The sequence below is a fragment of the Magnolia sinica genome, chromosome 16 (genome assembly GCF_029962835.1).
Source record: "Magnolia sinica isolate HGM2019 chromosome 16, MsV1, whole genome shotgun sequence".
NCBI classification, from domain to species: Eukaryota; Viridiplantae; Streptophyta; class Magnoliopsida; order Magnoliales; family Magnoliaceae; genus Magnolia; species Magnolia sinica.
Window position 1 is genome coordinate 51,029,502 of NC_080588.1, and position 12,999 is coordinate 51,042,500.

General features: G+C 37.6%; 1 protein-coding gene across 1 annotated transcript in view; it reads right to left on the minus strand.

Annotated features, from left to right (window-relative positions):
- Positions 1 to 619: 619 nt before the first annotated feature.
- LOC131228710 (RNA pseudouridine synthase 4, mitochondrial) overlaps positions 620 to 12,999 on the minus strand; it is a 46,593-nt gene continuing 34,213 nt past the window's right edge. The window contains exons 9-11 of the mRNA XM_058224558.1: positions 1,737 to 1,783; positions 1,063 to 1,626; positions 620 to 952 (exon numbers count right to left, since the gene is read on the minus strand). Of these exons, the coding sequence (XP_058080541.1) occupies positions 1,273 to 1,626; positions 1,737 to 1,783 (401 nt within the window). The 3' untranslated portion in view covers positions 620 to 952; positions 1,063 to 1,272. The remainder of the gene's footprint in view (positions 953 to 1,062; positions 1,627 to 1,736; positions 1,784 to 12,999) is intronic.

Here is a 12,999-nt window from a genome sequence, read left to right on the forward strand (position 1 = left end):
GATGATTAAATAGTCTAGATGAGATGGTTGGACTGATTTCTCATAACAACATATGCTTTTAAAGCCTCATTAAATGGAAGCTTGTTATGTATGCATTCTTTTTGCAATTTTTTATTTCTAAATATGCAAATATGTCCATTTTAACATCTCCTGGAGTTTCGCTAAAAATTCCACCGTTTTCGCCATGTTTCCCCGCATATCCGATTATCAGCGATATTGATATCGTTTCTATATCCCTTGCGAGTGAAACTTGTAGCGATACTGATACTTCGAACACTGCTGCCAAATATATGGTCAAAATTGGGGTTCATCCTAATAAATACAGACCTCTATTATATCACTACCCTTGCAAGAGGAGAAGAAATGGACTTGCCAAGGAGAAGGTAGTGGGTTTTAGGGTACAACGTGATAGAGATGCCTCTTACCAACTTCTCTCCACCAAACACAGGATGGTGGGAAGGCATGTGAATAGGGACTGTCCATCCAGTGGGTCTTGACATGGATGCAAACATGGTCCGAATACATGCCGATGGAAAAATCTCCACCCATCTTCTGGACCACGGACACTTTCTTGTCAGATGTGGACATAAAACCTACCATATCCAGTTAGACTGACATATGGTTCAGATATCTGGGCCATCTTCAAGAAGGGTAGCATGGACAAAAAATAGTGTGGTCCTCTAATCAAGGAGGTCTATTTCATATGAGAAATGGGTGGTTAGAAAAGAAAAGTCCATTCCAAATTCGATATACCATGGCACGTAACGAGTGTACTATCCTGATTTTTGGTATGCGGTATGTTCACAAGGCGCTCTACCTGTTGAATAGCCTGGATCTCTGATGCATGAATCTATCATACATGTTCCAACCCTCGCATGAGATGCCACTCACTGAATCATGACTCTTCCAATTGGAAACGCCTGCTCCAACCCCTCCATTCTTGAAATAAGCCCTGTTTAAAAGGGGAAAAAAAGAAGAAGAAAGAATGTTTTGTTATAATTGATTGATGTATACCCCTAACCAAATATATCTAACACTTAAATGAGTGCTTATGACTATTACCATTGCCCAAAAGCAGTTATTTAAGAACACTAAATGGCTCCTAGTGATGTTGCAAATACTCTTCCTTGAAATGGTTTGAGAGAGGTGGATCTTTGTATTGGGAGCTCACTCCTTTAAGGTTTCTCTTCCTCTTTTACCATAATAAATTCTCTCCATTAAAGAAAATAATAATAATAATTGGGCTGAAGATCCATACGTACTGCAAGAATATCAAGAGCTCAAGATGTCCCAACTTCTTTGCATATGTGATGGCAAAGGAGCAACTAAGTTGATCCTCTCCAGCTTCGAAAGATCACAGTGAGTTGATGATTGCAGTTGTAGAGCCAGTGACACATTTGGCAAGAGCATTTGCCTACAGTGAAGATGCAGGTGTGGCTGCTTTTCCGAGATACTGCCACTCTCCAAGTCGAGGCCAAAGGGAAGTTTCCGTTTTGTAAGATGTTTAGCACTCTCCCTTTCCCAGTTAAAACAAGGCATGGGTTCCAATTTCCGGTGAGATTGCCAACCATACTTGTAGTCTCCAACTATTGGTGTTCCCAAGGCTTCCGCACAATGGACGCGGAGCTTCATCAAAAGAAATGAAAATTATATGTTGGGTAGATTGATCGAAGTGAAATTAATAGCACTGAGATGCATTATAGGCTGTTATCACTGTTCAGTTCAAACTCTTGTACCTGATGCTTTCTACCGGTAAGTGGGCGGAGCTCCAGCCATGTGTATCCTGTATAACATACATGCGGGCATAAGCAACAATTATGAGAATAATTCAAAGAAAGATGATTATATCAGATGATTATATCAGATCAATGCTTTCTAGTCACTATTTCTGACATAGATATCTCGTGGTTCAAACTCTAGACTCATTTCAAAAAGATACAGCAATGCCTTTTAGCTTCTCTCAAAATTATGCAGTGCGTCAAGCCTGTAATTCATTCAATGACTATTTATTTTAACCATGGCAAGGATGTTAGGTGGTACGGGGGATTTCACCAAATAGACAGGTCATTCACCGCTTTTACCACCACCAAAACTGTGTAAAATTGTAAATGAATGAAGACATAACAAACTAGGCTGCATATGGATGAACTGGTGAATTGAATTGACAACATCCAGTTTAATCAAGAGAAAATAATAAATATTAATGATCTCCCTAGTTTTTTCTTTCTTTCTTTCTTTCTTTCTTTTTTTTTTTTTTTTGAATAGTAATTACTTATTAAAGAGAAAAAAAAAAAAAAAAAACATCCTAGCCTAAGAATGCAGAAAGGATGAACCTGAAGACTAGACTCGGGCTAACTCATTCACATCCCTTGGAACATTAGACCCAACTATATTTAAACAAAGAGCAAGAGATCTAGTATCAGAAGTAACAAAACTAGTTTCCCATCACTCGTCTGAAACCTCATCGCTCCCACTCAACAAGCTAGCTGGTCCGAAGCATTTAATCTCCTTCACCCCCTAAATTTTCAGGAAGAGAGTGACAATTTAATCTAATGATTTATCTGTGATCTTTCCTGAGTTCCTCTATGAAATACAGCACATCTTTTTCTTTTCTTTTTTTATTAACTTCAAAACACCATTGATAGAATACCATAGAGAGTCATTGGACCCAGACAGCCGGACCTTTACCTTCTCTCTCTCCAGACCACACCATAGAAAGCAGTGGGGACAATGACGCTCACCATTGAAACCTTCCTAGGGCCCATCATGATGTTTATTTGCCATCCAACTTGTTCATAAGGTAACACAGACCTAAATGAAGGGAAAACACAAATATTGATTTGAAACAAAACTTTTGTAGCCCTCAAGAAGTTTTCAGTGATAGGCTTTCAATTTCCACTACTTTCCATGGGTTCTTATTGTCTGAATGTCTTCAATCTGTACGAAACATGAAAGTTTGATCGACTGAACACCATGCTCGATTGTTCGAGTGAACCCCAAATTAGACAGATTCATCCCTAGACAGTTTTAGACAGGTTCGATCATTCGACCTTCATCGTTCTATATATATGCGTGTAATTGCGGGATTAGGGGAGAACAAAAATGGATAAATCAATTCTAGAGTTTGGAAGGGAGAAAATAAGGGTCTTCACATCTGTAAGTTCATTTAATATCTTGTAATTCGTTTTCATAGTGGATTTGCTTGTCGCTTTGTGCGAAAATTTTTTCCTACAAGGATTTTCCACATAAAATCGTGTGTTCCTATGCATTCTTTGTTAGCGTTTGCTTCTCATTATGTGATTTGAATTCTGAATTTGCTTTTGCGGTTCCCCAACAACTCTTACTCATGGCTTAGTGGTAGACTAACAAGAGTTTCAACATGAGGTCATGTGTTCGAGTACCCATTGTGGTAAAAAACTACTTTGGTGTGAGTGCGTGGGTGTGTGTGGGGTGTGTGTGTGTATTAAAAAGGGAAAAAAAATAAATCCCCACCAATTTCTGTGGTGTGGTGCACTTGAGATCCGGGTCTACTTCATTTTTAGGTCCAAGCCAAAAAATGATCTCGCAAAATGGGTGGGCAATGTGAGTATAACACACATGATAGGGCTAACTGAACTTGTGACATCAACACACCACGGAAGTTGGATACACTATCCCTATAACGAGAGAGAGAGAGAGAGAGAGAGAGAGAGAGAGAGAGAGGGGATTAGATGAGATCCCAACCCCACCCAAGATGGTGCGGCCCTTACCATGGGGCCCACCTTGATGTATGTATTATGTATCCACGTCATTCATATGTTTTTTTAGATCATTTTATGACATTATCCCAAAAATGAAACAAATCCAATTATCATGTGGACCATATCATAGAAAAGAGTGTTGATTGGCCATTAATTGGCCAAAAAAATTTCGGATCAAGCTTATATTTGCTTTCCCTTCATCCAGGCTTATGTGACTTTATCAACAGATTGGATGGCAAATAAACACTACAAAAACACTAAAGTATGTCTTAAGAAGTTTTTAATGGTAGGACGGTCAATCACCACGATTTCTTATGTCATGGTCCACCTCAGAATTCAATCTGCTTCCCTAAAATGATATGAAAAAAAGGCAAATCTCTTCCTCAATGACCCCTCAAGCCAACACGAATATGATCAGGTGGCCTTCCAAAATCAAGGCCATCAAGATAGGCCCTACAGGGTTCTCCTTCTCATGGTACACATGGCAAACATGTGTCAATTAGGATTGCTGATCTGGTGCACCTCCTCATGGATGGCATATAGGCCAAACATCAAGGGATTAGACTAAGGGTGGCAATGGGGTAGATTTGGCCCTAGCCCGGCCTTGGTCCCGTAAGCCATGACCCTACAAGGCCGAGCCTATAAGGAAACGAATTGAATGAACAAAGGTTTGAAATAGTCCAATCCAAATTTCTTAAGGCCCTGTTTGGTAGATGCCTAAAATGCGTTCATCTGGTTTTGGTTAACAATGGTTTTATATTATGTAAAATCGTGCAAAATAGGGGAATCAATGGAAAAAAAAAAAAAAACAAGAAGAGGAAGAAGAAAGTGAAAGGAAAAAGAGAGGAGAAAAGAGTGTAATGGCTAGCAAGAATCCACCTCCACGTCCTCACCTCTTATGTATCTTTATGTTTTATTAGGACATTCACTAAAAAGTGGTAAATTTACAAAGTACCCTCCTTGCTCAAGTAATGTAAAAGACTTCTCCTATAAGCCTAAACACTACCCAAACATATACAATAAAGCCCAACAGCCCATAACGACCCACCGTATGACACTATGGCCATTAAACATTCTAACACTCCCCCTCAAGCTGGAATATAGATATCATACATGCTCATCTTGGATATAAGCTTTTTGAAATGAAACTTTGTCAGTGCTTTGGTGAACCAATCTACAACCGAATCATGTGATAAAATATAATGAGTGTAGATTTTATTCTGAGATAGTCCTGGATGAAATGGTAGTGACTTCTATATGCTTTGTTCTCTTATGAAACATTGGATTGTTGGCAATACACATGGCAGCTTGACTGTCGCAATATAAAGGCATTGAAACTTTAACCACAAATCCCAATTCTTTACGACGTGATTTCAGCCAAACAGTCTACTAGTTATGAGTGCCACTGATTTATATATATTCCACTTCAGCACTTGACCTGGCCACTACATTTTGCTTTTTACCTTTCCAGGTAACCACATTACCATCGAGGAATGTGCAGTAACATGTAGTCGACCGCCTGTCATGTCTCAACCCTGCACAATCTGCATCTAATTAACCAGCAATCAAAAGATGCCCATAAGATCTGTATACCTTTCCCAGGTGCACACTTCAAGTACCCAAGAATCCTCATAACCACAACTAAATATGAGGCTCGAGGACTTTGCATAAACTAATTGACCACACTAACGAAAAAGGCAACATTAGATCTGGTGATGGTCAAATAGATAAGTTCGTCAACGAGTCTTTTGTGCATACCAGGATCGACCAATAACTCTCCTCCTTCAAGTTTGAGATGAGGATCCATTGGTGTATCTACAGGTTTGCACCTAGCATACTTGCCTCTTTCAACAAGTTACAAACATATTTCCTCCGATATAAATTTATTCCAACTTTACATCTCGCCGCTTAAAAGCCCAAAAAAAATAGAAGAAAACCAAGATATTTGATTTTGAACTAAGAATGAAGATTCGACTTCAATTTCCCAATACCTTCCAAGTCATAAACTATCATTATAATTTCATCCACATAAACAAATGCAATCAAGGTATTCAAAATTGGTACATAATGGCCGTTACAGCTGTTATGTAACGGTAACGGTCATAACTGTCATGCGTTACGGGGTCGAAATGACCGTTACAAAAAAAAAAAAAAAGGTCGTAACTTACCCATAACAGTCCTATAACAGTTTTTTCAAAAAACAAAAAAGGACCGTAACTGCCGATGCAGGGGCCGTAATGGCCGTTACAACCCGTATCATAACGGTAACAGTGGTAGCCGTTACGGCCACCGTTACCATTTTGGAACACCTTGAGTACAATATAACCAAATGTAGTATGCCTTCAAGAAAACTAAATAATCTACTTTACTCCTCTTCAACCCATACGATATCATCACACTTTTGAATTTCTCAAACTATGATCATGGTGACTGCTTCAGCACATATATAAACTCATTTAATTTGCATACTTTGGAAGACTCCCCATAAGCAACATATCTAGGAGGTTGCTCCATATACACCTCTTCGTGTAAGTCTCCATGCAAGAATACACTCTTCACATCCAACTTAAAGGGGCCAATCACAATTTGCAGATGTAGATATAACAACTCAAACCGAATTGAACTTAGCCACCGATAATTAAAAAAAGTATCTAAATAATCTACTAGATAAACTTGGATGTAACCCATTGGCAACCAACCTAGCCTTGTAATAATCTATTGATCCATTAGACATGAGTTTTATAGTATAAACCCATCTTATTTATAATTGGTGTCATACTCAATGGAAGAACAGTTCTCTCATATGTATCATTGAAATAATGGCGTTCATCTCCTCATCAATAGCTCGTTTTCAATTTTCATCCAACAATGCATCCTGAATTGACTTGGGAATAAAAGCAACAGACAAGGCAAGGGAAATTTTTTAATAATTTGTAGATAAATTGTTGAAGGAAATAAAATTGAAAATTGGATGTACAATATAAGAGCGTTTATCTTTATGAACCGCGATAGGTAGATTATTGACAACCTCAGTAGACTCAAAAGAGGTGAGATCCTCATTTAGTGTAGTAGCCGATGAAAGAGAATAGTTCGTAATACTTGCCATTTTTCTCATTTTCCTATAATATGTCTGCGTGAAATCCTTTTGAGATGGTGGCTTCTCAACGAGAAAATCTAGTGAAAATACATTAAAGGAACTTCCACATAAATGACTTCGTCAGCATGTTCAATTTTGACATAGAATTGGACATTCTAAAAAAAGGTAACACCAGCTATCCCAAAATGTTTTTTTTTTTTTAAATGTGAAGGACAATAGCATCAATAACCTTTTTAAGTATGAGACTATCCTAGAAAAATGCATTTAACAAAACGAGGTGCAAGTTTTTCTTGACCAAACCCAGACAGATGAACCAAACACGTACAACCAAACACTTCGAGAGACATAAAATACTGGCCGATCAAGAAACAACAACAAAAATGGTGTTTTTATATGTAAAATTGACAATGGCATCCTGTTTATCAAATGACACACGGTAAGAACTACATCACCCCAAAAAGAGTGTTGAACATCCATTTCTAGTAACCAATCACGAGTAACTTCAATTAGATGCTTATTCTTACGCTTAACTACCCCATTTTGCTGAAGTGTATAAGCACAAGAGTTTTGATAAATAATATAATGAATTCGTAAATAAGTTTGAAAATCCCAAAACATAAATTCGAAAGAATTATCAGATCTAAACATGGACAAACTTCTACCAAACTGAATTTTTATTTCACTATGAAAATTCTAAAATACAAGAAAGACTTCTAACCTATGTTTTATAAGATATAACTACGCCATTCTATAATAATCATCAATAAAAATAACAAAGCACTCAAAACCTAATAAACTAGGGACTCGATTTGGTCCCCAAACATCACAATGAACTAATCTAAATGAGATATCACTCCTTTCATCAAACCCTACAAGGAAGATAAACTCTATGATGTTTACTCAACTAGCACATTCCGCACTCCAAACTCGACACCTTTAAAAGGGATAAAATAAGAGTCTATAGTTTCTGGAGAGATGGATGGCCAAAACAACGATGCCACTAAATTAAAAACCATCAAGAAGCACCAAAGCACCTACTAATTCTCTCTCCAAATAGTACAAACCATTCCCCTCAGGACTTCCACCAATCGTCCTGCTTGTCTTGAGGTTTTGAAAAGCACAATAAGAAGGAAAGGTGACAAAACAATTTAAAGATTTGTTAGTTTACTTACAGATAAAAGACTATAAGGAAATTTAGAGGCATACAAGACAAATGATAAGAGCACATCGATTAGGCTAAGTTGTACCAAGTCCAACAATGTTAGATGATGTATCATCTACTAATGTAACAAATATATTGGATGAAACACGATCAAGGAAAGAAAAAGATCCACGGTTACTTACATATATGATCTGACACCCTCGAATCAATGATCTTGGGAGAATGATGAGATCATAGGAGACATGCTTTACCTGACTGGGCAATGTAGTTGTAGTGGAAAGTACATTGTTAGATGTAGAGCCACTGTAAGAGAGGAACTGCACATATTTTTCCTGTAATAATGTACCATTAATAATGATCATGCTGACATTCAGCAAAGTAGTGGGTATATCATCAATAGAAACATCATCAACCACAAGAGCTTGGTTGGCCCTAGGAGGCTTCCAATGAAGATCCCAACAAAAGTCCACATAGTTATTAGTCAAGCTACAGTGAGTGCATATACGATCTCCTCTACCACCACGACCACCTCTACCTCCCCCGAACGCCCTACCACTCACGACCAGTCAATCCATCACAACCTCTACGCAAACTAGTGTAACCGGATGAAGTGTCCAAGGCAACCTTATCAAAAATATTAACATAAGCGCTGTCAGAGTCATTTGCAAGAAAAACTCTCTAAAGCTTAGCATAAACTTCCGCTACTAAAGGAATTGATATACTACCCAATAGTTGATGTTTAATAAACTGATATTCTTTTAGCAAGTCGGACAAGAGTTTCACAACTTTCATATCATCCAACTGCTTCTTCATAAGAATTACATATGAAGTAATAAGATAATATATTGATAATTCTTCCCACATACCAATTAGCTTGGCAAATACTCACCAAGGAACTTGTCCCCATTTTAGAATGAGAAAATCTCCCCGTACAACTGATACACCCGAGAGATTTTATGTTATGAAGAATACAAAACTTTTTCACAGTATCCCAAACATCCTTCGCAGTATTCAAGAAGACCAATTTGGAACTCACTTTGGGTTACATGCTATTCCACAACCAAGATCTAATCTAGGCATAATCACAGATCCACTGTCTATATTGGGGATTAGATACCTCCTATTTAGATTCTGTGAAGAATTGATCATTCTCTCAAGGTAAAAGGAACCCCTCAATAGATTTAGCCCAAAGTAGGTAGTTTTTCCCATTCAATTTCACAGATGTTATCAACACATTAAACAAAGATTTAGACATTTACCCTAGTGATGAGGAACCAATAACCACACCTTTTAGCTCCATAGCCACCTTGCAACTAATTTAATTCAACTTATATGGAAACACATTGATATATGATCATATTCGCACACAATTACACCCCACAACAATACCAAATAAGAATTTTCAGCCCTTCATCTAGGATCCACTTCAACATCATTCATACCTCTCAACCTAATGTCACAAACAGCATATATCTACTAAAAAAAAACCTCCAAAACAAAATAACGAAAGAAGATCAATTTAAACACCACATCTATGAGAAAATCAGTAAACCTTCATCTTCATGTTGAGGCTCCTCGTTTGCGAACCGATGCATTTTCTTGATGAAAAACGCAGGAAACAAGAAGAGAAGTTATTCCTTTAAGGTTCGATAAGCATGATAGGGTTTTGGGGGCCTCCAATAATTGATGTAAAGATAAGGATTTTGAATTGAGGAATTTTGGGGCTTGAATCACACATAGATGTGCTCTGATACCATGTAAACTCATGTGAAATAGGGGAATCAATGAAAACAAAGAAGAGGAAAGTGAAAGGAAGAAGAGAGAGGAGAAAAGAGTGGAATGGCTACAGAGAATCCACCTCCACATGTACTCGCCTCTTATGTTTCATTAAGGCTTTCACTTTGTTAATGGTAGTGGTTATGGGCCTATGAACCACTCATTTAGTCTTGGGGTGTGTTGGGAATATAGCTTTTTGTGTAAGGGATATTATTGGCATCTTTGCTTTTATTACTTAAATATATATATGGAGAAAAAGTGGGGGGAGTGAGCCCTAGTATCCTCTCCCCTTTTCTCAACCTTCCTCTCTCCTTTCTATCTTCTTTGCTTCTTTTCTTCAAGTTTTCTCTTTTCTATACCAGTTTACATGGTATCAGAGCCATCCTAGAAGTGGTTTAGACTACGTAATTCCTCCTTATTTAACCTAAGTTGTTGGATCTGATTTTTGAGGGCCTTCCAAACATGTAGGGGGCTGATTGGATGATAAGGGAAGCATATTTTGCGATTCATTTGTGCACAAAACATGTTGTTTTCTGCATTATTCCTCAAGGGAACACTCACAAAAAGGAGAGTGCATGCATGGTCGAATTATGAAGGCTTGCCAATTTCTTATAAGGTGATGTCAAAATCATTTGTTTATGATTGTTGCGTTATGATGTAGTTCTTTTGATAGAATATTCTCTCCGGTCAAGTAATATGCAATGTGGGTTTAGTATTGATGTGGATTAGGGTGATAATGGGCCAGAAATCTCCAAGTTATTGTATTGTGGAAGTGTAGTTGTGTGTCGATCTCCTCTTAGGTCAGCGTTTTCCTCTTGCCATTGAAGTTGATTGTGGAATATCTATGAAACCCAAAAGTACAGTTGTCAATTCCTCATCTCTCGAGGAAATGTCCAAACCTTCCTTCAATGCATCAATAACTTCTGTGAAGTTGAATTGAAAAATAAAAATAAAAATTTGTGGGACAAATATGTCGAAGTGTTTCTCTTAGTCCGCGAAAAGGATCAGTTTCTCACGGATCCTAAGTCGGCAGAATCTGATATAAGATATAGGCAATGGATGTGTGGGGATGACCAGATTCCCTCGTAGTTATAGAATAATATGGAGTCTAAGATGAGTTCTAATTTGATTTTCTTAAGCATAGCAAAGGACGTCTGGGACACTGTGAGGAAGATGTGCACCTTAGAACAAAATGTTTCTTAGGTATATCAGTTGTATGAAGAAATCTTCTCTTTTCAAAAGGAGAGACAAGATCCTTAGTAAATATTTCGCAAAAATTAAGTGAAATGTGGGAAGAGCTGCCCATATATCATCCCATTACCTCAAATGTCACCCTTATGAAGAAGCGGTGGGAAGATGTGAAGGTAGTGAAACTGTACCTGGATTGTTGAAAGAATATCAATCGATAGAGGATTAGATTTTGGGAGGAGTTTCCATTCGTTTAGTAGCAAAGGTATATGTAAAACTTTAGAAAGTTTCTCTAGCAAATGAATTTAACAACTCTTAAGGTAATGCATCTGATAAAACACTACTGGACTCTTCATCTGGTTATTCTGACTTTTGTGGAGACCAAGGTGGTTGGGCGTGGTTCCCTCCTCGTGGTGGCAAGGGTGGTGGATTCCCAAAGGGAGGTAGAGGCAAGCATGGTGGTAGAGGAGAGTGCATGTGTACTCATTGTGGCCTAGAAAATAAAATAGTGGACTTTTGCTCGGATCTTCACGGAAAATTCCCAAAAATTAACCAAGCTCTTATGGTTAAGGACGCTTCTTCATATGCTAAATCCACTACTCTAACTTCGTCTAATCGTGGTAGTGATCAAATCACTATTTCACTGTCACGGGAGGTATATGCACGTTTTCTTTTTTCTAGTGGCTACAACCACTTTCACTCAGTAAGTAAAGCATGTCTTTTGTCATATTCCTTCCCATCTTGGATCATCGACTCTGGGGCATCTAACCATATCTCTAGTAATTGTAGTTTCTTTTCTTCATTTAATTGTGTTTCATCAAATATGTCGATTCCTTTAGCTGATGGTACATTGTCTAATGTCATTGGTGTTGGTACTACTCAGCATAATGCCTTAGTACCCCTGTCATCCATTTTGTATGCACCTCATTTTCCATTTAGTCTATTATCCATAAGTAAATTAACAAAGTCTTTGAACTATTATGTGTCCTTCTTTCCTTATTGTGTTTCAAGACCTCAAGACGGGCATAACGATTAGTGGAGGTTGTGAGAGAAATGGTTTGTACTACTTGAAGAAGGAACCAGTAGGTGCGGCAGTGCTTCCTATGGATTCGACAATTCAATGGTACCATTGCTTGGGACATCCTTCTCTTTAGAATCTACGGACTCTCATTCCATCTCTTTTTAAGGTGTCCAAGTTGGAGTGTGAAGCATGCGAGCTAAGTAAACGTCATAGAGTCCACTTCTCTTCTAGAATTTAATTCAAAATGTAGTGTTCCTCTTAAATTAATCCATAGTGATGTGTAGGAACCATCTCAAGTCCCTAGTTTGTTAGGTTTTAAGTACTTTGTTGTCTTCATTGATTATTATTTTAGAATGACATGGTTATTTATATCTAATGAAGTATAGGTCTAAAGTCTTTCATGTATTTCTGAATTTTCATTATGAAATAAGGAATCAGTTTGGTGTAAATTGTGTGTGGAGGTCGGATAATACCTTGCAATTCATTTCTCAAGCTTTTCAAACATATTTACAAAGTCAGGGTATCATTTATGAGACCTCTTGTACTTACAAACGACAATAAAATGGGATTGATGAGCACAATAATAGACAACTGTTGAAAGTTACTCGAGCCTTGTTGTTAAAAATGAATGTTCCACATTTCTATTGGGGTAATATAGTTCTTGTTGTGTGTCACTTGATCAATAGAATGCCTTCATTAGTTTTAGATGGCAAAACTCCAATCTCCTTATTGTTCCTCGATCAACAAGTTTTTCATGTTCCTCCTAAAGTGTTTGGTTACACCTGCTTTGTTCATATATTTGAGTTAGGTCAAGATAAATTTTCGCCTCGTTCAAGTGTATTTTTTTTGGGGGGGTTATCGATGTTTTTCCCTACACTTAAGAAACATTCTGTGACTATTGATGTCATATATTTTATTTTTTTCTTTTTGAAAATGCTCCATTCTATAAACTTAAAGATGAGCATGTTGTCAAAGTCACACATGTGGAAGCTCCCTTGCCAAATATATTTCCTTC